Below are 27,746 nucleotides of genomic sequence, written 5' to 3'. Positions count from 1 at the left end.
GTCACAACGATGAACGGCCGATAAAATGTCACTCGGAAAGACGGACCCGTATTTTATTCAAGCCCCGGAGGACAATTGTGGTGCAGCAGCTCTCATCAAAAACAATAGGCAATAATGATAAAAATAGAGAAAAAATAGAGGGAAAAAAAAGGTGGCAATATGTAATACTAAATACCAAAAAAATGAATAATGAACAATAAAATGAAGATGAACTTGAAGCTCATTCCAAAGTAACACATTATCCTCAATTTTTTTTTTCTCCAGAAGCGGTGATTGGCCGTCGTCAGCGCAGTCGGCGTCCTCGCAGCGGCGCCTGAGGGGTTAAACACCCCTTTACTATACTACTGGGTCGTTTTTTTTTTTTGCTTCAGGTTGAAACTTTTTTTTTTTTTTCTCCACACATTATGTCAAGCATTGTACAGTAGATTAGACATTTCCGGGGGAAAACGCTCCCTTGCCTTGCCTCTTTTGTTTTGTGAAGATAGTGTACTGTAAGAGTGTGGATGATATGGGTATAAATAAATATGACATAAAATGAACAAAACAAAGATCTGCTTATAGAATGAATTAGGGTTAGGTATCGTTGTAGCTGCTGGCCAGTGTTTTTCAGCACGGACTATTTTTCAATTTTATTCTTTAGGTGTGTGATGTTTACTGTGCTTTTATTTTGAAACTTGTATTGAATCCGTATTGAGTGCTTTGGTGTTGAGGATTATAGGAGTGTTATCCTTACCACTGCTTCTTTTTAATACTTTGTCCAAGACTACAGAAAAGTGTTTCACCAATGGTTCGCCACACCTGGCATTAATGTCTCTTAACAGTATTCTCATTCTTAAGAACGAAAACATTTGGGACAATGCAGGAATCTCAATTAAAACAATTTTAATTTATGTTGCAGAGGAACCAGTGTGGGGACTCTGGTAGAGATTGGGTAACCAACCAACATTATCATTTATATACTTGCAAGCCTCGGATATATATATATATATATTTTTAAATTTTTAGCAAGGTTATTAGAAGGGTACTTCAATAACTGATAAAAAAAAATAACTGATTGGAATGTATATTTTTGTATGAGAGAGAGATCTGAAATTGTATTTAAGATGAATGAAGTTCGAAAAATTACTGAATTAAATTGTTCCCAGATTTTATATCGCAATATTGAGTTTTGGTCAAGTTTTGAAAAAAGACACTTGAATAAATCTATTTTTCCTATGACGAGACTTTACACATGCTTGATTGAAACTGAAACGACCTTGACGCCCGAACCCGGTTCTCGCGAGAGTGATAAAAACACACAAAGGTGGTCAATGTACAGTTAATATTTTATTTACAATCCCCCCCCCCAAAAAAACAAAAAAATCAATTTATAAAGATGTCCTTAAATACATTTGATTTGACCAAAAAAACAAAAAAAAAAAAAAGCATATAAGATTATGATCATTCTGGGTAGGAACAAAATATACCAACCCCATCGAAATGTTATCACATAACAAAAATAAAAGACTTGGTTTGAAACATACGAGGGTCTATGGTGTACTTTATAGCCATCATTTTCCAAGCACCACGATAAAAGTCCAGCATTCAAGACCGTTTTTACATTTTCTTTTACCTCGCGAACCGACGGCATTCATGGAGTGCGGGTTAATATTCAGCATACGTTGGAGGCCGGCACATACACAAACTACCTCATGCACCGATGGTATACAGTGACAAAGTAAGCAAAATATTTCATCTTCTTCTTAACGGACCGTCTTCCTTTTTTTTTTTTTTTTTAAGCCATCAGTACTTCGCCGTTATAAAATACACGGAAAACCCCACCCCAAAAAACGACACGCACTCTCAAAACAACGGAGTTCATCCGCTTAAAAGGTACGGACACGCCACCGGAAACCTCACGTACGCCACGGAGCGAGAAAGAGAAAAAAAAAAAAAAAAAAAAAAAAAATGGGGAAGAACCACGTCTTTAGAAAACTAAACCCCGTCGTAAGATATCACAGGTACTACGGAAACCTAGGCTAAAATTACGAGTAGAAAAAGCATGCAAAAAATAAAAAGTCGACGACTGAAGTCGGATTTTAGGCAAATGGGGTGAGATGAAGGTGACTTGGAAGAGGGGATGTGAGCGCTCCCCTGCTCACTGTCAACATACATGGGTATACAGTATACGACAGTAAACTACTGCATATTCTTTACACAGTATACGACAGTAAACTACTGCATATTCTTTGTAGCTCGTAGCTGATAAAACAGTGCAAATAAACAGCTTGTACATTCCTTCAGTATAAGGGCGTGTTCTTCACCCGCGCGAACAGCACTCGAAACCGGGGCGTGGCAAACACGATAACACAACCCACCCATGCATACGACTCCAGAACGTGAGGTGATTTAATATGCATATAACATTTTATGTATATTTTTTTCCAATAAATCAAACCACCGCTTGGTCGGACGTTCTCACGATTAGCGCCGCATGGAGCGATTTACGTTCGGCGCGGCATTCAACTTGACGGCGTACGCACGGACGGCAACGTTTTCACCCGACCACTTACAGTACGAGACGATACGTTCCACTGGACTTAAAAACGCAGACCTTCACCGGACAAGTCTGCACCCCGGTGGACGGACGCCGCCATAGGCCGAACCCGGATTTTGTTTCCAAAGCCGCTTTGTCGTCGCATAAACATCCCGCTCACAGTCCGCTTCTCCACGAGGCTTTTCTAACAGTTGAACGCCACTAACCCTACATGTTTATTTCTCTCTTTCCAAGTGTTGAGATTTCAATTTGTTTTTTAACCCAGTTCCTTGTTTGTTTCAATTCCGGTCTCCTCGTACAACCAGAGGAGTGTTGAAGTAAGTGTTGCTAAGTGACGCACGGACTTCACAAGTGACCTCAAATGGCCTCTGCCCGAGCGCTCGGTCGGCCGGCGGCAAAATGGCTCTTTTGACAAGTCCAGGCGACAAAAGTCAGCGTTTGAAAAAAAAAAAGACCTGCATCGAGCTCCAGACGGTGAGCGGGACAAAGAGGGAAATCACACCCAGAGAAATCACCGATGTGCAAGTCCACATTCAGGCACGACAGACATCACTTTTGATGACACCACCTACAAGCTCCGAGGACACAAGTACAATCGAGAAAAAAAAAAAAGGACCAGCCAACACTGATTATTATTTTTTTTTTGTTCGTCCCCCCCCCCCCACGTCAAGCACGATTTGGGCACCGGCAAACCAAACGACATCAGCCAAAATGTGAAAGAAGATTGGCATTAACGCTCGATATCAATTTTAATGAGGTGTTGAAATGCATGTTTATTGAAGTGCAAAACCTACAGAAGACACAGTAGGCGCTGCGAGGGGAGACGGACTAACTTATTAGGCACTGGAGATGACTCATCCTGTGATAGGCTGTGCTTACAAACCATCTGACCATGTCATAAGCAGTCAGCAACTCCACACACCGGGAAAACATTTCCCAGTAAGCAAGGAAACAAGTGACCCCTGTGTGTGTGTGTGTGTGTGTGTGTGTGTGTGTGTGTGTGTGTGTGTGTGTGTGTGTGTGTGTGTGTGTGTGTGTGTGTGTGTGTGTGTAGTGGGGTATTGTTGAGTCAGGCAGGTCACAGCGGCAAATGGTGAAAAAAAAACAAAAAAAAACAACCCCAAAACAAAAACAAAAAAAACAAAAAAACAACAAAAAGCAGTGCAGACAATCGTGTGATTTCAGCAGTAGAAGGTCAAAGAGGCGTCCCGCCCGCTCCACTAGGGGGCGCGTGTGAGCGCGGTTGGGGTCGCCCCGCCCCCCTCCCCCCTCCCTCCCTCCCCCGTCGGGCGGACGGGCGGAGGAGGGGCTATAAGCCGGAGCTGTGCATGTTGGGGATGGGGTAGAACTTGGAGACGCGGCTCTGCGTGGTGGGGTTAAGGCATTCGGACTCGCCGCTCATTTTGAAGAAGACTTCCTGTTCCTGGAGCTTCCGGGTGAACTCGTCTTCCAGCGCCTGCGGGGGGGGGGGGGGGGGTTATGAGCGTGGATTTGTGACATTTTTCCCTCAACCACAATGTGCAGAAGAAAAACAAGGTCAGTGTGGGGGTTAAAGTGGTAATCCATGACATTATTGGGTTTAAAGAAAATTCCCATATTTTATCTTTTTTTTCTTTTTTTGATGCGGGTCTTGTGGATTACCACTTTAAAAGGGACAGCTCGTCTCTGTCTTTATGACATACAAGGGACGGTACTTGGTTCCGAGTGAGCTGAACTCAAAATGGGATGAGCGTGGTCTACAAGCGGTGCACCGCCTCCTACCTTCTTCCTGGGCCGGAGCCGGTCCCTCCACTCCTTGATCTCCTGGACATGCTCCTCGTCCAGCTCCTTCAGCTTCTGGGTCTCGTGCTCGATCAGCAGGTGGCACTTTTCATTCTGCCACGAAAGCAGAGTTTACAGTTGGACTTTGAGCTACATCCCCCGCACCTCGCTCCGCTCCTGTCACATATTGCCTGATTATTCTGTGCCTCCCCGCCCCCCGATACAGCCTGGCAGTCAAACTCACTGATAAGACAGCAGCGACGCGCTGAAATGAAAATTCTTGGCGGGAGGGCAAAGCCGAACACTGGGCTGAATACCAAGCACCAAATACCAGGAGACATGTCGGTGTCTCTGATTGATTTGCCAATTGCATTTTGTGCCAGTGGCAAATTCAACTTTGCTTTTTCAACAAAATTCTATTACAGAACTCTGAGGTGACAAACTTAACAGTCCTTAATCTACTTTTGGACAAAGACACATCAGGTTCCAGTCGCAGTCATGAAGAAAACACTGCAATATTGATGGTGTGAGCGCAACTATTCAGTGTATTTAGGCCACATCTCTCAGCTTGACAGTAGTTGCGACATTACTTAAAGGGACTTTCACTTCCCATTTGAAGTAGGTTCGCAGATTTAAAGCCAGGCCTTATCAAAATTGAATCTCCTTTTTGAAAAACGTAACAGGGTTTTTTTTTTTTTTTTTACATGCTTTAAAGGGGGCTTGTTATGCAAAACTGACTGTCAGTACTAGTGCGCACATACATTTTGGTCTCTACTTTGGACCTACTAACTCAGTTTAGTCAGTTTTTGTGAGCCTTCTTATTCAGAAGACATGTCCTGAAACGAGCCGTTCAGCTTAGTGTCTCAGTACTACGTAGCGTTGAGACACATTAGAATTAGAACCGACGTCAATCTGAGTAACTCCATCCACGCCTGGAGCACGACCAGACTCGCTAGCATCGAAGCTAAGAGCTAAGCATGGGAACTGCTCTGTTGTTGGCTTACGGACCAGCACAAATCTTTTAAAAGAAAGAGAAATTAATGCCACCCATCCGTAATAAAACTGCAGACGAGTATTTGCTGTGTATTTCTTTCTGCGTGGTAGTGTTTGTTCCAGGTAGGTTGACTGTACTGTAGGCAGTGGCATGGGATCCGTTTCGCGTTTCTCCAAATAAAACCAAAGATTTATTTATTTTATTATCATTTTCCGACGTTTCCATCATTGAATGAAACAAAAAATCCCCAATCAGATCAGATGAAATCAGTGAACGTTTTCAGAGAAATACAACGGAATCCGGTGTAGAGCTCAAACCCCGTCGGCTGACGGAACTTGGGGCCTGGTTGCTCATTTTCATTTAAAGCTACACGCACAGAACCAGCCTGTTTGGAACACTATGGTTTTGAGGCATGTTACAATGGCTCGAATTAATAATCTAAGAAGTATTAAGTATTAAGAAGTATTTTCAGCAAAAAACGTCAAAAACATGTTTTGGGGACCCCAGAAAGCATACATGAAATTGTTCAGAAGGAGCATAATAGGTCCCCTTTAAGTACCAATTACATCCCATTTTCATGGGGTGAAGTGGTGCAACTTCCTGTTTCTAGTCGCTTACGTTAGCACAAACGGAGCCAAAGGAACTGATGAAACCTGAAAATAGTTTCAATGTGAAAAACATCATGCGAGGTGTATGTGTGTGTGTGTGTGTTGTGACCTCACCTGAAGCTGTTGGAGCTCCCTGATGTTTGAGTCACACTGCAGCTGCAGGTCCCTCATCTGGTTCTCGTGCTTGTGGTGTTGGTGAAGTCGCTCGCTCTTCTGCCTCTTGTCCTCCTGGGACGCAAACTGGACAACACAAGAACAACAACAACAACAACAACAACAAAAACAAAGGAGATGCTCCGTGACCCACTTTACACAAATAAAAACACATCCACATGAACCTTCTCAACGGGAACCGGTGGCCAGCGTGCGGTTCCACCTACCTTACGCTTTGTTACAACCAGTAACAGGTTGCAGCTGCCAGACTTTAATGTGTATAATTTGAAAGCTGTCAAACTATTATTATTATTATTATTTTTATTGTCATTAATCGCAGAATGGGACTCGTGTAATCCACCAAACACAGACGATCTTATGGATTACCACTTTAAATAGAGACTTCTTTTAATAAGACGGTGCACTATTGTGATATTTTGATGCATTCCGATTGGGCAGAAACGTCGTCACGGTAGGTTGATTTTTAACCTGATGATGCACTGAGACACTTATAATACAGCGGTATATTGTCGTTTGTCTGCCATGAGTAAAAAAAATGTACAGACAGGCCGTTAAAAAAAAAAAAAAAAAAAGTATTTATATCTGTGGCACATGGGAACATGACATCCTGTGTATTACTGAAACAAAATGACAAACTACACTTTTTCCTAACTACGGTTATCATCTGTAAATAAAAATGTTTTTCTTTTGAGAATTGATAGTGTTGGAAAAAACAAAGAATTTGGATTATCAAGTGTGTCACCATGTTTACACATTGCCCCTCATTTTACTATCTTGCAGTCCACCTTTCCTGGGCAGGACGACTGGAAACAACAGAAAGTCATTCCCTGTGACTTTCTTCCCTCCTAGCCGCTCCTCCACATGTGGAAGTGTTTTTCGTTGTTTCCAGAGCAGCACGTTCCGATTAGAAATTAGAATGGTCCGGATATTAAAACCAGGAAATTTAAATGGGCCAGGAATGTCCAACCGCCAACTTTAAGGCATTTTTTTTTTTTTTGACAAACACAAAGTAGAGTGTAATGGAAGTGTAGTAGGAAGTTCATTATCACTTTGGGCTGTGTCGAACATAAAGGTGAATAAAACAAATATGTATTTTATATGAAAATACATGTACATATATATTTTTTATTCAACTAAAAAATATCAACCAGACATCTGGGTGAAATATTTGAGTTGCTGCTGAAATCTTTGCCTTTTCCAGACCAATAGAAAAATGTGTAAAAAATGTTTTATAAAATGAAGGGTGCCATCTGGTTTGTGGCCACTAGAGGCCAGTGCTGGGTTGTTACTGACAAAATCGGTCCGTTCTAGAGTCCGCGTGGACCGTATAAAGCCTCACGTGTTTAATCCTCTCCCGCTCCTGCTCCACGGTGCCGGCGGCGGCCGTGATGCGGAGGCTCTTCTTGAACATGGCCATGCGGGTCTTGGCGTCGCTGCGCTGGATCTTGGGTAGGCGGCCCCTCTCCTGGGTCTGCCGGTTCTTCATCTCCTCTATCAGCCGCTGGTTGTAGCGCTGCATCTGCTCCATTTCCTACGTAGATACCAGACAAACACAAACCCAACACACACATCATCGCTTGTTTTAATGAGCCTACCGTTAATGCACCTGCGGCGGTTCAGTATGGTGTTGCGAAAGACCGTGGCGGTTCCTGAAGCTCATACCTTCTCGTGCCGCTTGAGCAGCTGGTGTCTCTGCATGAAGTACTGGTCTTTCAGCTGCTGCTTCAGCTGCTGGTGCTTCTCCTGCAAGTGGCGCTCTTCCAACTCCCACATGGCGGCCTCCCGAGCTGCAAAACACACACAGACACAGACACACACACAGACACAAGAAGTGAGACCCAAGGCAAGGTAAGCAGACGTGCACATACATGTTGGTGAAAAGGAATGTCACGCTGATGAGTAAAGCAGACAGCGTGGTGGACGGGCCGCAACACATCCCCTCTCGGGGCACCTCCCCAGTCCGCCTCATCACCGGGGCATGTGGTATTCGTGCGAGTATTGGAGTAGGCAGTGCACGTCACACAGAGAAGGAACTCCACCGCTGTGAACACCGGCTCAAAGCAAAACACGACGTCTCTCGGCTCACTCGGGTCTCCCTTCATAGAGTCCGGCCTACCTCTCATCAGCTGCTGCTTGTGGTTGAGGCAGTCCCGCTCGATGGTGGCGATCTCCAGCTTGTGCTGCTGGATTATCTTCTTCAGGGCTCCGTCCAGCTCCTGCTGCTGCTTCTGCAGGAACTCCTGCTCCTTAAACGGTGACGGACGGAGAGAGGACGTAGTGAGTACGGGGCCGTGAAGAGAGCGAAGAGATCAGGACAGCCGGAGCACAGAGAAGGGAGGACACCTCGCATACTGTATAAACCATATATACTGTATATACAGTGTATACTGTATATACTGTAGGGGTTGACGAGGAGCGACATTTTCCACAGGCTCTCTGGGCGAAGGTAACGTTTCTAAATTCACCGGTCCTGCCGTTAAAGCCGCTGGCCCTGAAGTCGCTCGTTATTATTGTTGTTTTCAGTCACTTTATACGTGTTCAATTATAGTTACAAGTGAGATAAAACGAAGAAAGTTGAACAAAAAAAAAAATTTACCAGGGGATTTTAAATACATTTTAACAGCGGCCTGTGGTACACATTGGGGCTTTTGTCCACTGTGCGTTTATATTTTCGGGGCAGAAAAGCGGCGAGATAAAGCGTTTGCGTGGGCTTTTCTTTCATAGTGTTTTTCTATCGATGATAGATGACCCCACACAATTCTCAACACGAATTCCCGACAACTACGACGAGAGCTCCTTTCTGAGAGGCTGCGTAACAAAAGGCAAAGCGCTCTGGGAAAGACGCCGGGCGTGGTGCTTTGTCCTCATTGGCAACAACCGGGAAAAAAAGTGGACACTGTACCAGTGCAGTGATTCCCCCCCCCCCCACCTGAAATCTAGCACGAGAAAAGTGGAACATTTCTATAAGTTGGTTCTTGTGGATTCTATTGGCACAGTGCTTATGTTGAGCTCTGAAATTTATATATACATATATATATATTCATATTCAAGGTATCTTGTCTGGAAATTCAGCACAATACAGAGCACTCCACTACAGAGAAAAGTCACATCATCAACTGGAATCAGAAGAAGAGACAGATCAGAGTCAGATCAAGGATGGGAATGATCCACAGTGAAGATGGTGAGAAAATGAGAGATCAGAACTGTAGTTTGCTTGTAAAACCACATCTACATTGACATTCAAATTGACAGAGTTTATAACACATGTACACACCACTACTAGGCTGTTTTTATACACAAAGAGCCCGGGATAAATCATTTCCCTTTCTGAACTATTTGAAGAGAATGTAAACACAAACAAACCATGAGGAGGAATAACATTCCATGGAAAGTAACAGCTGATCTTTTATTAAAGATAATTTGTACGACAATGTAAAACACTCTCCTCTGGGTGCCAAAGTCCTCTGTGGATGGCTTTCCAATTAAGAAAAAACACTTCTCACAACTGAGTAATGTAGAGAGCACTTCAGGATTCCACTTTCCCAAAGCTTGCGTGTAAGTGAAAGTGAACAGGTGTTTGTATTCGTTCTATTCTACTCCATTCTGTTGATGTTATGCACATAAGGTACAGGAACTATATCAACCTTCTAAGACGGGAACCTGAGACGGGAACAAGTTTTTCAGGAGGAGGGGAGGCCGAGTACCATCTCATTTGACCTCCAGGGACTTTTACTAGGACCAGGAACAATCCGAGAAGAGTCAATTTCAGTATTTCAGTATACGTAAAACGACCTAAGTACCGGGTCCCTGAAATCGTCCTTGTAGTCGGCTTTGATCTTTAAGGTCAATTAGGGGGAACCTGGTTTCCTAGTTGGGGATTCCTCTACCAACACCAACGCCAACACTGTTTTGGCCCATTTAGACTGTCCGGAAAACAGCTGTACATTTACGAATATAAAACGGGACGGGTGACTTGGTGGCGGGTGGATGTCAAGCAGGCAGAGAGTAGAGAGACACACTGCACCAACAAGGCAAGGACAACACGCCAAAAAGAAAACGACAACACCGCCCATGCTTACATGTGCCGTCGTCAAACTCCCCCGAACACATCACAGTACACCCTGCCGCGCACATCTAAGTATGGGCCGGAGACGGAGAGGGGAGGGGAGGGGAAGGGGGCGGGTTCAGGGAAACTTACATCCTGCATCTGAGCGTTGAAGAGTGCACATGAGGACAACTGAAAAGACTGTATCATAACCTGGGCCACTGCCTGCGGGAGAGAGCACAGCGCACTTGCCCTGATCAGGGACACACACACACACACACACAACACACTTCAGGTTTCATCCATCCACACTTGTCTACAAGATGGCCCCCCCCCCCCCTCGCCCTGCCCCCACCTGACTTTGGGGAGTAGCGGTGAGTAAAGCAAACAAGCGCACTTCCAGGTGAACGACAGAGTCAATGAATTAGTTATGTTTGCTTTTTATTTTCTTTTGTTATTATTTATTTTAATCTTCTCATGCTGGGGAGCCGTTCCGGGTTAAATCGGGCCGGTCGCAGAACAGTTGTGCGCGCACAAAAAGGCTTTGTGCGACCTTTTCACATTAGTTAAGAGAGACAGAAAATAACAACCGAAATGTGGTTCTGGCTGCTGTGTAACAGGTGTCTGAGGAGTATGTGCGCGTTTGCATGCGAGGGGCTCTGAAGGAACTGATGGGACGGTCAAGAAAAAGGGACAGGAGAGAGAGGGAGAGATAAGGAGAAACAGTCGGTGATGGTTTACCTCTGCACTCTTAATGAGCGATAGATCCTCCTTCAAGCGCTTCATGAGCTCTTTTCTCATGTGTTTGGGTGACTGTCCAACTTCCTGCTTCACCTACAGTACAGTGTGCGTTTCGTAATGTTTTTTTTTTCCCCATTCCTGTTACTGTAAAGCAATTGAATTCAGCCAATAACGTCGGGAAAGGCATGCAGGCCCCCGGCGGAGTTTGAGTTCTCAAAGCCACCACCCGATTAAAGGTCTGCCAACAATTCCACTCCAGAGTTAATTGATAACCGTCTGCGCTACTGATTAGTCACCTTCCCAAGGTCGCCTTGAGGACGTTATTCAGGTTAGCGGTTTCCAAACACAGAGAATCAGCTTTGATTGTCGCATGCCGGAAGATGTTATTGTCAGTACAGCCTACTTTGTCTCCCCTTGCCTCAGGTCGCAGGCCTGTGAGTATCTGAGGAATAGTCTTTTGACTGAGATTTCTTCCAAAGCGATCGGAAAACATTGATTAAAATCATAGAATGGAAAATAGAATAAAAACCTGCTTACATATTAATTGAAACATTTTGCCGATGACACAAGACTATTCCATTGCAGATACTCTGACACAACGGCCTTCATAATTGCTGATCTTAACCCAAAAATGACATTCAAGAATCTCCAAAAGTAAGCCATCCCATCACCAAAGCCAACTCACGCACTCAGAAACAGAAGACAGGGTTAATTACATCAACATTGGCAACAACTTGTGGCTATTTCAGAAAAACAAACAAAAAAAACCCAAACTTAACATTTCCAAAACAGGATAGAATCTATGGCATTGTTCAGAATAAACAGAATAAATTCTTTCAAGCATATAACAACAAACATAGCGACATGAGCTGAGATAGGGAGAGTGCTGAAGCAGCCAGATAAAGAGTCAGCCCCGCAGGAGAGGATTTTCCGGCACCATGATTAAACACACTCAGTCAGCGCCCAAGTAAACAAGTGACAGAGAGCGCGGCGACTCCGCCGGCCGCATGAGATAGCCGCCGTTATGAAGCCCAGCGGAATGAAATTTTGGGAGAAACCACCTTAAAAAAAACAAAAACAAAAAAAACAAAAAAAAAAAACACACAGAGGAAGCAAGGAGCAAAGCAGAGCATGAATCCCACCGATAACCTCTCCAGACCGAGACAGTGCGCGTGTTGGCTGTAAAGGTGATGAATCACAAGCGCTGCTCACCGCTGGCATGAGGATTCACGCTTTCCCCCTATGCCGATGGGCGGTTCTCTAAAAATAACAAACGGGAGCGGCAGCATGCGGCGTCGACGTGGGAAGCAAAATGGAGGCCTTGGGGTTGATGAATAATGGATTCAACAACATGGAGCTAGCAGCTCCAAAAAAAAAAAAAAAAAAAGAGACACTTTCATGTCATGACTGCGCTATGGCGAGGGATGGAGCCCCACACATACCCGTCTGATACCAGGCGGAAAGAGGGAACTGGCATTGGGACTTCCCAATTACATGTCAATCATCGTTACAGTCTATGTGATGGACTGGAATTGTTACTAAAAAAAGTTTAGATTCTATTCAGAATCGGTATCATTAGGGATGAAGTGTGTTCAGTTTATCCCGAGTCATAGCCAAGTATGCCATTGGCAAAGCTGTAAAAAGACAAAAAAAAAAAAAAAAAAAGGAAAGCTTGTACTTGGCACACGGCACCGGCTGCCAAAACCGCCACCAGCGAGACCCAAGACCCACTGACGAGAAGCACGCGCATGCGGCGACCCCCGACCGACCGGGCCAGGCGGCGGCGGCGGCAGCAGCTTACCTCCTTCTTGCGATTCTTCATCATGTTTTGGAACTTGGAGAGCTCCTTGTCCTGGTCGGCCTTGATGCGCCGCGCCTCGTCCCGCAGGCGGTTGGTGTGGTCCTGCTCCAGGCGCTCGATTGTCTGCTTCTGTTTCTTCTCCAGGTTCTCCACCTCCAGGTCGTACTGCCGCTTCTTGCCCTGTTGCAGCGGCGAGTCACAGTTACCGATGTGGAATCCAGTGCTATGACACGACCGTAGCAGAGACTGACTCAATACTGTCATACAGTAGAAACAGAGTAAGGTTTAATTATAGTTGATTTCACGATGCTACAAGGGGGTCGGACTGCCAAACAAAGGTGTCTGAACGAAGAAATGGTCAAATCTAGAGGCAGATTTGCTGGTTTTCCAATCTGTACTGTACTGTACTTTCTGGCCTCAGAGTCAAACAGTCATGGCGGCAGGCCTCCAAATTTCCAACACCGGCCTCTCCTATCGTCGCCATCACGTTCAGACTGGGCTGAGATGAATCAGCTGGTTTCCCAGGAACCGGCCAAATCAAAACACGGCTGAGCCGGTGAGCAAAAACACAGCATCCCCCCCCCCTTGCTAAGCCCCGCCCCCCCAAACTGACTCACAGTGGTTTCCTGCTCGAAGCGGCGGAAGATCTGCTCCCTCTGCTGCTGCAGCTTGTTGCTGAGCTGCTGTTGCGCTCTCTGCTCCTCCTTCTGCAGCAGGCGCAGCTCTCGCAGCTCCTGGCGCCTGGACGCCACGCCGCAAACAGACAAAGCATTCGTTTTTCATTCATGCGTTAAAAGTGTACGGGCATTGGAAAGGTGCCAGGGGACTGTTGATCGTGACTCGTAACAGCTGCAGATTGCGCTTGACAACAAAAAAAGGCGTCAAACATTATTAAAACATTGACGGTCATCGCTATGGTTCCTAATGCGTAGCTTTGTCTTTTCTAGTGTTTTCCAAAATTTCAATCTTCAATTGAAAACATTTGCTTGTTTTCAATTGAAGATGAAGAAGAAGATTTCCTGTGTTCTGGGGTCACACACATGGTTTCAAAAGTAGAAGTTGTTAATCGCATATAGTGTAAAATAGTATGATATAATATCATCTATCTCTAACTATTGCTATCAGATATCTATGTACAGTACGTATATCTAATATCTCACACACACACACACACACACACACACACACACACACACACACACACACACACACACACACACACACACTCACACACACTCTTTTTCCCAGTCTTCAACTGTCCAGTTTTGCAGAGCCTGTGCCCACTGCAGCCTCAGCTCTGTTCTTGGCTGACAGAAGGAGGAGCCGACGTGGTCTTCTGCTGTTGTAGCCCATCCGCCCATGGCTCAACGTGTTGTGCATTCTGGGATGTTTTTCTGCTCACCACAATTGTACAGAGCGGTCATCTGAGTTACCGTAGCCTGTCTGTCGAACCAGTCTGGCCATGCTCCGTTGAACTCTCTCACCAACACGGCCGCCCGCAGAACTGCCGTTCACTGGATGTTTTTTTTGTTTTTCCGCACTATTCTGAGTAAACTCTAGAGACTGTTGTGCGTGAGAAACCCAAGAGATCAGGAGTTACAGAAATAATCAAACCAACCCGTACGGCAACAACAATCATGCCACGGTCGAAAAAACCGAGATTGCATTTTCCCTCCCGTTCTGATGGTTGACGTGAACATAAACTGAAGCTGCTGACCCACATCTGCATGATTTGATGCATTGCACTGCTGCCACACGATTGACTGATTAGATAATTGCATGAAGTAGTAGGTGTACAGGTGTTCATCATAAAGTGCTCAGTGAGTGTATATCTATATATACAGTATCTATAGATAACTTTCTTCTTTGTGTTGTCGTCACAACCGCAATTCATTGCGTGCGTGTGACAAGACGGCATCAATATCCAACCTCCATCCAGAGCAGTTCAACTCATCTGAACAGGAGCTATTTCAGGCAGGCATATAGAAATGGGTCATGTTCCACATTTCGGCCGATAGCAAGCGGATCAGAGACAGGCCTACCTCAGGAACCTCATCTCCTCGCTCTTTGCGTCGTTGTCCGTCACTATCTTCGATGTGGTGACGCTCACCTCCACTCCGTCTACCATGAACTTGCGGGTCTTCTTCAGAGTCTTCTTTTGCCGTTTTGCATCCTGAGGGGAAGATAAATGGAATGTTTGGGTAGGGCTGACGGTTTGAGGCTCTGTGTTTCATTGATGGCCTACACGCTCACAAACTCTCCCATTTGGGTTTACCTGCACGGAGATGGAGCCTCCCTCTTTGCTCTTGGACAGGAAGCTTGAGATGGACAGGTTGAGGTCCAGGCTGTTGGTATCAGCGGCGGAGCTGCTCCCAGAGTCCGAGTCCTTCTCTGCCTCCGGCTTGATGGCTGGGCTCTCCCGCTCCGCCGGCTTGGTGTCTGCGTCCGTCTCACTCCCGGATACGGAGACGCCATCTCGGAAAGCGCTTTCTTCCTCACGGCCAGCCGTCCGCCCGTCTGGCTGGCTGGGCGCGGCCTCGGGAGCGCCCGCCTCCACCGAACCCTCCGAGGTGTTTTTGGCTTCTCCGTCGATTTGGGTGAAGGACTCCGTCAGATCTTCTGGCTCGGTCACGGCTTTGGTCCATCCCTCGTTCACAGGAAGCTCCGACTCCTCCGTCGCCTCGGCGGGGGTTTCCGCCTCCGCCGTAACCACACCGGGTTCTGCGATGGTGTCTTCTTGCTCTAGCAAAACCTTGCTGTCTGTGGCCCCATTCACGTGCGCATCCGTTTCCTCCGATTCTCGGTTTGAGTCGACACCAGCGTCTCCGTTCTGGTGCGCGCCTTCTACCTCTTGCTGTTGCGGCCTCTCCTCATCGGGTCTTTTGTTCTCGTCCTCTACTTGCGCAACGGCTTCTGACAGGGACCCCGGTTGTTCCGGTTGGCTTTCAGAACTCCCTCCCGGTTCCGCAGCGTCAGCAGACTGAAGACTCTCCTCGGTTCTGTCTCCATTTGGCACATCTCCGTTTTGTTCTCCCTCCTTTTGCCCGTCTTCTGGCTCAGTTTCTTTGTTTACCACTGTGGGCGATATATCTTGGGTTTCCTTGTCCTGTGGCTCTCTCTCTTCCTCCCCTGTCTCCTGACTCACTGTCACGGTGCTGTGGATATCTGCCGGTACTGGTGGCGACACGCCGGCCCCGGCACACGTCTCCTCCGGCTCTGCATGCTCCTCGGCGGGCTCCTGTGTTCTGGTCGCCGGGTCTTTCACACCAGTACTTGCGTCCGACACCTCCTTGAGTTTCTCCTCTCCGGCCTTGTCGACCTCGCTCGACCCCAGCCCTTCGTCCAAGAGCTTGCCGCGGGCCCCGTCCCCGGCCAGGTCGGGCTCCGTCTTCTCCGTGACGGATTCCAGGGCGGAGCTGGCGGGGGGAACTTTCTCCTCGTCCGAACTGGCCGCGCTGGCGTCCGAGGGCGCCCGCTTGTGTCCGGGAGCCACCTGCATCGAGAGCGGAGACACCCGTGACTCACGTCCTTCACAAGAAAAGCCCCACAAACCAGACCAACTCCTTACCATTGTTTGTATGACATCATTTTTTGAAACAGCATGTTCTGTCAACATTTCCCTTAAAAACACATAATAAGCAAGAATAGAAAAGTAGGGCGGCAAGGTTTCTGGGAGTAGAAAAAATAATGAATCTTTCCACATAGACTCTCCCAGCTGAATCATCAGTACAATTGTGCTGAACGAATCTTGGTCAATAGAGTCCCGGTTAATACAGTCTGGGACCCTTGACTTTTCTTTATTCTTTTTTTTTTTCCCCCCAATTAATCAGGATTCTTTCAACAAAACAGCTTATCAGTTGTTGTTTGTTTTTTTTTTTTTTTTTTACTTCAAGAAGTTTGCCGCCCACCATATCTGCCGTGAGTCCCCGTCCCTTTCACTCTGCTCAGGATACATACCAGAGGGACATCTGGCTCCTCTTCCTCCTCCTCCTCTTTGCCTTCTTCAATCTCCTCTGTGACTTCAGCTTTGGCTTCAGCGATGAGCTCTCTCAGCGGCCTGCTATTGACCACGCTGGATACGAAAGGATGCTACAAGGGGAGAGAGAGAGAGAGATGAAGAGAGAGAATTTTTACTAATATTCCTGGCTCCCATAAACACACTGCACACTAAACCCACAGTCAAAAGTTGAATTGTGAAAATGTTATTATTATTAGTATATTTAAAAAAAACAAAACATATGAGAGTTCTCCTACAAATTGTTCCTCATATTTCAATTACTTTAAAATTGGGAACATGCAAGAACATTGAACATTTTTTTTTCTTTTTCATGTTTTTTCTTTCACAACAGTAAGTGTTAAAAATTTTGGCTGCACGGTGTTGTGACCAAGAGAGATCAGGAGGGAGTTGGTTAACTCACCTGGAGGAGTTGTAGCGTGCCCCACCTATTGTCCACATTCTTATCTAATGCCCGCCGAAGAAAGTCATTAAACTCCGGGGACCTGCCAAGAACATATGTAGATATACACATGAAAAAAAAATTAAAATTAAAAAAAAAAGCAGTTGATGTGGGAATATCACAAGAACCGATACTGGGTGCAAAAATTCTGAAAAAGTGACAATACTGGTGTTTCTAACATTAGCAAGTTGGGCGAATGACACCTTTTCCACCCAATCCTTAATCTCTAAGATTGGAAAAAAAAAAAACCCCAAAAAAACAGTGACAGTTCCAGCTGTTCAGTTATCACCAGTGCAATGGCTCACCAGCGAGAGGGCTGCATGAGGGTGGGGGGCTCGGACTTGGCTATTTTCAGCAGCACTCTCATGGGATTCATCTCGTGGTTGGGCGGCTCAATCTGGGCCAGCTCTATCAGGGTGACACCCAGGGACCAGATGTCTGCCTTGAAGTCGTACGGGCGATCTTTGGAGGTTTCACACATCACTACTTCCGGGGCCATCCTGCAAAGCGGGGGGGGGCACAAATTGGTAAGGTTGAGAGGCATAACAAACTCATGCACTGTGTGAATGCATTCGGAAATATTACGTGATTCAGTGTTGATCACTGAAAGAGGGGGTCTGGGGGGGTCAGCTGGTTGGTGAGAGTGTAAGGTCAGCTCCAGAATGCCATCCCGCAGTCGTCTGGAGAGACTTGCTGAAGAGTGGTCGAGCAGCACAGAGGCTTCCTGGCTGAGCAATGACCTTTCTACACACTGTACCCACGCGTAGCTTCAATACTCGGCTTCAGCCCTTATTATGATTATTTTTCCAAAACAAAAAGCACATCACTTTGCATGTAGGTATGCTTGTTTATGTGGTATATGACAAGGGAGGCCTACTTGTTTCGGAGCCCAATCAAGTGGCTTCAAGAAGGTTTGTCCTGGTCACACACACTTGATTACAGTCATTGAAGGAAGCTTCAACGACTGTAATCAAGTGTGTGTGTGTGTGTGTGTGTGTGTGTGTAGGGGGGGGGGCGTCCAGGGCTGCATGACTCACCAATACGGCGTCCCAATGAAAGAATCTCTTCTTTGTAATGTCTTGGTATTTTTAGCAGAAACCCCAAAGTCAGCTGAAAGGAGAAATTAAATAATTAGATAGTTTTACCTAACTACAACGATGCAACCACAACAACGGATCTTAACACCAACTAAAGGCGACAGGAAATAAGACACTACATACAGCCCCCATGACTGCATGGAAAATCTTCGATATCCTCTTGTGAAATGATCTCATAGTGCAGCATCGTTCAAAGCAAGTGTGATTTTTGCTCTACTAGGCAGCTACAATACCTTGCATATGGCAGCTCTTCTTACTGGCCCTACCAGTCAAGTATAGGGGTGTCACGATCGTCACAATCGATCGAAACAAGCTTTCGACTTCGAAATCACAAGCAGGTTTGTGATTCTCCCCTTTATTTTTATGGTCAATATTGTCCGACACGGTTGCCATATTTGGGTGGACATGTTTTGTGACTGTTTTGACAGCTTATCGCATTTTAGGCTAAGTGAGCCAATGTTGACTTTACAAAATAGCCTAGGAGGAAGGTTTATAAGGACGCCAGCTTTGCGAGCAGTCAACCATGTGAGATTGGATCAACTTTGTGTTGACAATTCTTGGCGATAACTACACACTTTACATACAGAGGACACGCCCACATTCAGTGTAGTGTTTTGGTCGCAACTGGAGCGTTGGAGAGAAATCCTTACCCAGTTTCACCTCTCCGTCCAGGGAGAGGAGAATGTTCCCGGCTTTCAAGTCTCTGTGGATGACCTTGTTCTCGTGGAGGTAACTCAAGGCCTCCAGGGTCTGCTTGCACACCACACGGATCTGGGGCTCCGTCAGGGGCCTCTCCAGTTCTGCGGACAAACACCCGTTTACTTAACAAGCACGATTTATTCTTATCTGTGTATTTTCCACATGCTAGGTGCTCTGTTTCATAAATGTATGCGACACACGGGAACGTTTACAAACAATGGCGTGTAAATGATGGCCTGGTGGTATCCCATAGCAACTGGAGGAGAGCGGTCCAGCACTGGAGAAGGAATCTTGTATGACTCAGGACTGCATGAAGTGAGTTCAAGCCAAAGAGATTTGAGTTTTTCCATGTGTCACATGACCCTACGCTTGCAATACCCTGCACATCCCCTTGATAGGCGGTAGTGGCTCATGGCAAAACTCAAAAAAACAACTCATAAGTTAGACTAATATTTACACCAATAAGGAATTTAAACATTGTAGAATAAACATAAAATGGTTTTGTGCACATTCTCAAGCTGTCAGTTGGTCAGGTCAGTTTATATTGAGTGTATAAGAGTCCAGTAAAGCATGTGCACCTATTGATGTGCTATCAACATAGCAGACGACTGTTTCATAACAGCAACAGAAGGGTGACTGTGAATATATAGTGCTGTTTCGTTGCAGTAACCGTATCCTAGAATGCAATTTATGAGGCAATAAAATATTACGGCAAGAACATCCAGTTAGAAACAAAAACTGGCTTCAATTGTTAGGTTTTTTTTTTGGTATGGACAGACTGTGTGGTTTGACTGAATCACTGGTATGACTGGACCAGAAAAGGAGTCTGAGTCATAAAACGGGGAGAAACTCTTGGCAGCTTTTACCATAAAGAACTTTCACGGAACTGCCAATTCATACATGTACAACACCGGTGGGATTTTCCGAGCGTTCAACAATATCCTTTGGAGAAACGGTACTGAAGGAGGGAGTGGGGAGGCTTTGCTTCAAGCCTCCAAATAAGAGAGGGGAAGTACTGAGGCATTAGAACTGGACCAACCCGCTCCTAGACATTTGAGCTGTGATGATAATTACACATTTAGGACTGGCCCTTCCAACCGGGGAGAGGAAAATAATACCGCAGAGGAGGTTTTTTTTCGGGGGTTTGGAAAGAAACGGGACTCACTGGCACGGCCGTACGGGAGCTGTGAATACGCTCCAGAAACTTACCCAACATGATGGCATCCACTGCCCCGCCCGCACAGAACTCGATCAGGATCTGCAGTAAGGAAATTAGGAAAATAAATAGTGGAAAGAATAAGAGGTGCACGCTGTTATGCAACGTTCTTCTGTGCTCTGCTATGCAATCTGCCATGCCAAAGGGACAAGATTTAATGGAAAAAAAAAAAGGAGTTCCACAGATGGCTGAATAGTGAGACTTTTATTGGATACGGGGTCGTCAACCTTACCACTGGTAATGCTGAAGAGACATTTAGAGAAGACAACCTACTGGAAAAAAAAAAATCAATCGATCGGACTGGACCGACTGCGTGCCCTGTTGGCGACCCCTCTCGTTACCGTTTTTTCAAGTGCTAGAAAAGCATGATTTTAGTGATGACGATAGTATGTTGGATTGACTCACATTGTGGATATTTCACCACACGTTCTAGTGAAAGGGACTTCTGTATTTTCTTCTGTGTTCCTGTGTACTTAGAAGATAATGCCTCACCTCTAATCTCACGCTCCCACAGTCAATACACCCATTGGCATGAATTATGAGCAGTTTGGATCTTGGCCTCCCTGCCCCCCCCCACTCCAACTCCTACAAGGAGCATTATTTACATCTAACCACACTATTTGTATTAGAGGAATAACTAAAATGGACACTGAATGTGCTGATGCAGATCTGCTGAATCCCTATGTTTGTGCTCACATTCACCACAAAGTGACAACACCCTAAACATTTAGACCAAAGCCAATGTTCAGATAGCATTCAAGACTGACAGGAAGATACGTCATAGCTTATCTTTGTTAAATAAATGAGCTCTGAGCCCGTATGTCTGTGGCGGATTTTCAAACTGCCACTAACGTGTGCACTATACAGTACATTGAAAGTTGGGTCTACGACTGGCCTCAGCAATAGTAGCCCAGGCCCAAGCAATATATCTACTCTCCATCGCATCTATATTAACTATACCAGTGCACTGGTTGGCAGAGGTATCGGATGATATGAAGAAGAAAAAAAAAAAAAAAGGAAAGAAGAAAATATAACCTATGGAAGCTACAACTGAGCCGAGCACAGGCATCCATCCAGGGAGTGAAACAATGAGGGTGGAATAGTTACCCACTGTGACATGGGAAGCTCTTTTCATATACTGTGTGTGTGCCTTTTCATCATTATCAAACATGTGGGAATAATTCAAACACTTCAAAAATCAACCTGGGTCAAAATAAAAGAACCTACAAAAATTAAAACCATTATTTGAACTAGAAATGTGGCAGTTGAAACCAGTGAATACCGGTTGATACCAGTGACATTCCATGATTCAATCATTATTCAAGTTAACTAGTGCATGGCATTCAGTTAAATAAAAATCCAAACACAGACAGACACACCGTATACTACACCAGCAATTTTGATGACACGGTGACACACCATTTGTTGAAAATATTAATTTACAAGTCTTGCATTACATGTTAATGAGACACTTAACTGAATAGTGACGACAGAAGCCTCCTACGTGCTACGGTCATTCAGCACCTTGAACATTGCAAATGTCACTATAGTTGGCTCAAAAGCAATGCCACCTCTCTAAGAAAGAAACAAGGGTAACCTGTATTTCAGGACAAGTAAATCAGGTGCCCTTTTGGGTGCTTGGCGAGCGAGGTTCTATACCTTTCACCTTTTGTTTGAGAAGCTTGGTACCAAAGTATTGTCATCTTTGGCATTGCATATCTTAAAAAAAAAAAAAAAAAGTAAAGTGAAAATCAAAACCAATGAAACCCCAATCCACTCACACATTAACTTAACACCTGACACGTGCAAAAGGTCCGGGCGGTGTGACATTCATCATGCCGCACATAGAACGGGCCAGAGGGACACGCTCGCGTGCCGCTCTGAATTATTCACAGCCACTTTCTCCAGCCAACCCGGCCACTCCATTATCCTTCCAAAGATGTGGCCAGCACGCCGAGGGACGGTCACATGACACCCACCGCCAGGACATAATTGCTGTGGGGCCTCTCACCGACACTATTCCGACTCCAATATGACTTAGAGCCACATGCGATGCCATGTGATAGGTGGTCAAATAATAACTTCTGCAGTTCTAGCAGAAGTAAGTTGTCTTATCAAGCCAAAAAAAGTGAGACCCTTCTCATTTGGCAATTCTCGGTGTTGTTGTACTGCATCGTACAATGGCAGGAAATAATACTGTCACGTGGGTGGGCTATGTCATGCTCCTGAAATTTTAGTTGAAAATTAATTGTCATACAAATAATTGTGATTAATTATGAATGATTTGTTCATTTCATGCCTCCATCATAGAAAAAGCTTATAATACTGTAATAATACTTATATAATATTAATAATATGATATAATAATTAATACTACTACTACTACTACTACTACTAATAATAAAAAAAAAAATTAATAAATAAATAAATAAATAATAATAATAATAAAAATAATAATAAGCATTCTATTGTATTAAAATACTTATCTGTTAACATTTAACATTGGAACAAAAAAACAATTACATTTTAAAGAGGCCGTTAATTTGCCTCAACCCCAACCTCCTCAACTGATGGAGATAACTACTAATACCTTATCCATCCTATGTTATATGTATGACCGTATGTGTATGTATGTGACAAATAATCTCTTGAACTTGAACTTGTTGTGACATTTTTAAACGTAGCTTCACAATGCCCTTGACATGTAGAGGTGAATAATTGCGATGGGCACAAAAAAATTGCGATCGGTCGATGATGTAATAATGTTGACAGCGCAACCCACATGAGAAGTGATGCGGTTTACGTGTTAAAACGACCAGGAAGAGGGTCTGCTGCAGCTGAATTGTTTAAAATTACTTTTGAATAAATTACATGTCTCCGGGATCAAATACAATAACAGCATAGCTTCCAATTTTTATTTTAATGACTGAAGGATTATTTCATTTAATAGTGTTTTTAGGCTGCAATATTTATTTTATTTGTGTTTTATTCGAAGCAGCAGTCGATGTGGTTGGATGTTTAATTTCTCATTTTGCTTAGTTCCACCCCTTGTAGAGATTCAGGGTATGCGGTTTTAAGATCATTTGACTGTTCCGTTTTATGTTAAAATAGTACCAAAATAACTCACTGGGCCAGTGAATAAAATCACTGGGCCAGTGAATTTAGAAAGTTACTGGTCCAGAGGGCCACTGTAATTGCTTTCTTATCGTCAACCCGTTTGTATTGCATAGTATTGATCGCAGACACAATGGAATAATTCTTTCAACCCACTGTCCACTTCAGAGGGCAAAAAAGCGCCCACTTGGTTTTAAATCGATTTAAAAAGACCATTAGTGTAGAGACTACTTACCCATAGTTTGCTCTCATAATAGAATGCATCCAGCAGCTGAACTATGTGATGGTGGTCACAGGAGGCCAGGATGTCAATCTCCACCATGTAATCCTCAAGCTCCTCTTCTGTTTTCGTGTCGATCACCTTGGCAGCAGCGAGGGTCCCGTTGTGCTTATTCTGGGCCTAAAAACAAACATCGTTAGAAAGGAAGGGGACATCTTGTGAAGAGTAAACCAACATCCGGTGGGCAATATTGGCCAAATATCACAATATTGTTTGACCGGTACCTTGATATTGGTAGTGTGATATTACACACAATGGTAGTGTGATATTACACACACAATGTATTGGGAGACACAACACTAGCATCACTAGTAATGTGGATATACTGAGCAAGGAGAGAGGGACATTGATTAGAACAGCCTGAACATTCTTAAAGACCACATTTAACTATCTATATAGCCTCATATCACAATGTTGATATTATATCGAAATATCCGCAAAGCCCCACCAACAACAATGAGAAGCAATGAACATAACCAGGAAAAGGGGTCAGTTTTTACAATAATGTGATGTCTAAAGTAGCTAATAGGTCTACAAAATATTGAGTTTGGTCAGAAGTAGAAGCTCCGAGATATAATGGCAACTACAAAATAATCTCCATCAACAATAGTGATTCCCTGAAAAGGCCAGAGCCATTCGGGAGTTTGAGCAATACGCGCTACTCAGTCGCCTCTACGGCTGAAAACAATCTAAGAAGGTCACTTCATACGCACACAGGCATTATAATAAACTCTGGGTTTCTAAATTTGACAGAAGGATTTCTGGGGGGGGGGGAAAACCCAACAAAGCACTCATCTACAGTCAAGGCGACTGCCATGAACAGAACAAATCGTATTGTGACCCAAATCGACGCTGTGCCATTAGCTCTGATATCGCTTCTCCTTTCCCTTCCTCTCACTCTCTGCCCCTTCCTTTCATTCTTCTCTTAAACCTCACGTGTCAAATGTGAAGTAACGGCAGCTTTAACAGAAGTAAAAAAGAAGAAAAAAAAAAAAAAAAAAAAAAAAAAAAGGGTACTAAAGGGCGTGGTTTGTTAAGTCGTTAGGCTCGTCACCAAACGCTGCGCTTGGCCGTGCCGGTGACATGTGAATACGTCCAGCGGTGAACAGGAAGAGGTTAATAGGAAGAAAAGGCGCGTCTCTCCCCACCGCACTTCCTCTCTTAAAACGAGTGGCAGCCCTGTTATTTTAAGCCCTGCTTTCTGGCTTGAGTGTTTGTGGAACTAGGCGCCGTCACATGACGTGACGGCAAAAGAAAGGATAGATTGTTGAACGCAACTGGTACAGATTGTGTCAGACTATATTTACATAGTTAATAACACTAATAATACCGACACACCCGCCTTGTGTTATTATAGAGAGACGTCTGAGTAGCCGAGGCCGTTAACATTTTAGCATTGAGACCCTATTTATCTGGAAGTCTTTTTTGCATATTTGACAGTTAACTCTATTTTAACCCCAAAAGTTCAAGACCTCGAGCCCGGGTTAAAATAACACCCACTCGCTGTGAAATAAAACCCATTTCTTCACGCTCTGTTTCTGTTTCTTTGGGAATGAACGACAACACTCCTTTTGACAAAAAGGCCACTGAGCGACTCAGCGAGCTGTCATCCATTTCATCCGTCCTCAATCTCAGGACGGGATTGGAATGGATGGATGGAATCTTCACGTTCACTCCCGACGCGAGCATTTAGCCTTGCGTCGGTGAGAATTGTCTTTGTTTATCACTGGCTGCCTTGATGTTGCTAATGTGTGACGCTCAATTACTAAACCGCCCCCCCCCATTCTCTGTTTGGGGAACAGCGGAGGGGGAAAAGCACAAACTGAAAGGAAACGTAAGACATGAGAGTCATGTTTTGGTTCTCCCCCCCCCCCCCCAACTGCTGCTTCATCCCATCACCAAAGCAATGCACCGACTGGATAAAAGCAACGAAAGACGAGCAAAACAATAACAAAAGTAGCACACAACCAGCAAACCTTCACCCTAATGTCACCTAAACTGACAGTCATTCGCAATAATGAGAGTAATGGGCGTTGACGAAAAAACAAAACCAACCCACCTGTAATGCAGATGCATAGGGAAGCCATTTTCAATGAGAATACGAGGCTGCCAAACTGATCCAACTATGCCAGAGAGCTGGCTGTGTGAATACAAGTACATCACCAGTTTGTGTTAACATTTAGTGTCACATAAAGCTCTGGTATGCCTCAGTGTTCACACCCACTGCAGTCGCTCAAAAGGCACAACACAATGCCCAATGTAGTCGACTACATGCTCGTGTAAAGGCATGGTTAGGGCCAGCAGTCACCTCTGCCAGAGCCGGAACAGCTGAGGCGTCCACCGCTAACCATCTTGACGGCACCGCATCCCAAAGTGACACATTTGTCACGTTCCTGTGAAATAACTGACGCGGTACTTAAACGACGGTAATAATACAGTGACATGATAGGGGCTAATCACTGACAGCAAACAGGCGCGCACGCGCACACACACACACACAGCTTGTCGTAACACGTACAGTATACACAAAACTCATCGTGGAAAGTGCTTGTGTGTTCTGGCTTTGTTCACTTCCAGCTAATCAGCTAATTAGAACTTAGAAGTCAGTAAATGACACTTCCTGGCCAATCGGAAACTATTTTTTTATCAATGCAGAGCCGGGAAGTCACAGCAGAATGGGAACACGGAGCTGAGAGATGGGGCCGACTTAAAAGGATTAGGAAAGAAAGAGTGCGGCGTCTTGTCTTTGGGAGTTTTAAGTCACAGCACAACACATAAACAAGACATTAGGGTTCTTTTCGGGAATTCTATTCGACGTTGTGCGATCCCATCATTTCATGGAAAATAAACCGGGTGGCATGAGTGTGAAATCGCTCTCATTTCGCTGCCCATTTCAAAAGATGACCCCAGGCTGGAGAACCCCTCCCCTGTCGTGAAAACCAGATCCATGGCGCATTGTTTGTATTAAAAAAAAAACTCAGCATGACCCAGCCCTTGACGTATCTTGATGTAACAGCGAGGAGATCCCTTATCAGCATACAGGGTACGAGAACACCTGTGCCTGGTGTATGACCGAGCACAACCTTCTCAGGGGAAACAAAAAAACTTGTATGTACACATGTCCAGTGGACAAAGCTGCGTTGGGGCCGGTTTCCCCTCCTCATTTCCAAGCAACTAACCCCACGTCCTGGGTCGAGTGTCATCATGTACTTGGCCCCTTGGTTGCACTCTAGGCCAGTGATTCTCAACCTTTCCTCCTACCAAGGACCCTCCACTCCATACAGAGGAGGCCCCAGGACCCCATTAGATACCATTTCTTCTACGGGACCCCCGGTCTGCAAAGATTTTAAGTGTTAGACACGATTTAGTCCAGACTTGCGTACCTGCCTCCATGGTGTAGCGACCGAAATGACAGCCATTGTTGTGGTTCCAAGTTTGGAAAGAGTGATCATTTTTCTGCGGAGCCCGCCCCCCGGAGCCTGGTCTGGACCCCTGACACAGTCGTTCGGGCCCCCCCTTGTGTGGGGCCACACCTTCAACTGTTGAGTGTCGAGGGAAAACGACGAGTCCAGCCCCAACGACAAACGCCAAAAGTCACAATACTAACGTGACCGCTCAACTGGGCTTGGGTCCAAATTGTGCCATGGACGACCAAATGGAAGGCATGGTCTAACCAAGTAATAATAATAATAATAATAATAATAATAATAGATCAAGTGCAAATGAACCAGATGCGAAGGAGAGGAAGGCCACGGTGACATGTACCTTGAACACTTTGCCGAAGGCTCCATCTCCCAGCTCCCCGACGATCTCCCACGTCTCCTCGGGGTCCACGTCCCGGTGCACATGTTCGTACTGCTTCTTCTTGCGGTCCGGTCCCAATTTGAAGATCTTGCGGAAATTGAAGAAGGACATGTTCGGAGAAACGGGGTGTCCCCCGGCTCAATTCGGCCGAGTAAGAAAACGCCTTCCTGGAGCGGGGCGTCCTCAGCGGACGAAGGCCATTCGGCCGCGTCGCGGAGAACGGCGACAGTCGGCGGAGCCTCCCCGGTGTCGTCGGAGCCGGGCGGTCAACGTCCGTCCACCAAGGCGGCCCGTCGGTGTAAAACAATACCAACCCGAGAGGTGGCTCACAGACTGTTGTTTTGTTGTTAATACGATCCCGGGGGTGACGGGGTTTCTTCGCGTCCCCGGCGCCGGGTTTTTGGATGTTCCAGCCGTTC

At 45.3% G+C, this 27,746-nt stretch overlaps 2 protein-coding genes across 6 annotated transcripts in view; one reads left to right on the top strand and one right to left on the bottom strand.

The window, feature by feature from the left end:
* Nucleotides 1-1,221, top strand: part of col17a1b (collagen, type XVII, alpha 1b) — a 29,271-nt gene extending 28,050 nt beyond the window's left edge. For all 4 annotated transcript variants that reach the window (XM_080016347.1, XM_080016348.1, XM_080016346.1 and 1 more), the window contains one exon: nt 265-1,221. In XM_080016347.1, the coding sequence (XP_079872473.1) occupies nt 265-317 (53 nt within the window). In that variant the 3' untranslated portion in view covers nt 318-1,221. The remainder of the gene's footprint in view (nt 1-264) is intronic.
* slka (STE20-like kinase a) lies at nt 649-27,746 on the bottom strand. Of its 2 annotated transcripts, XM_080016350.1 has the most exons (19): nt 27,289-27,746; nt 23,479-23,643; nt 20,123-20,171; nt 18,865-19,014; nt 18,155-18,227; nt 17,423-17,617; nt 17,079-17,160; nt 16,618-16,749; nt 14,936-16,153; nt 14,703-14,833; nt 13,278-13,401; nt 12,661-12,840; nt 10,272-10,343; nt 8,190-8,319; nt 7,736-7,860; nt 7,413-7,604; nt 6,014-6,139; nt 4,298-4,411; nt 649-3,992 (listed from the first exon to the last, which is right to left on the bottom strand). In XM_080016350.1, exons 1-19 carry the CDS (start codon nt 27,436-27,438, stop codon nt 3,846-3,848), a joined length of 3,555 nt encoding a protein of 1,184 aa, XP_079872476.1. In that variant the 5' UTR covers nt 27,439-27,746; the 3' UTR covers nt 649-3,845. The 2 variants fall into 2 exon arrangements, with proteins under 2 accessions (XP_079872476.1, XP_079872477.1); XM_080016351.1 differs by lacking the exon at nt 10,272-10,343.

This window comes from Zeus faber, assembly GCF_960531495.2.
Source record: "Zeus faber genome assembly, chromosome: 16".
In the NCBI taxonomy this organism is placed as follows: Eukaryota; Metazoa; Chordata; class Actinopteri; order Zeiformes; family Zeidae; genus Zeus; species Zeus faber.
Note: the sequence above shows the minus strand (reverse complement) of the source record. Positions and strands in the feature narration are given on the sequence as shown.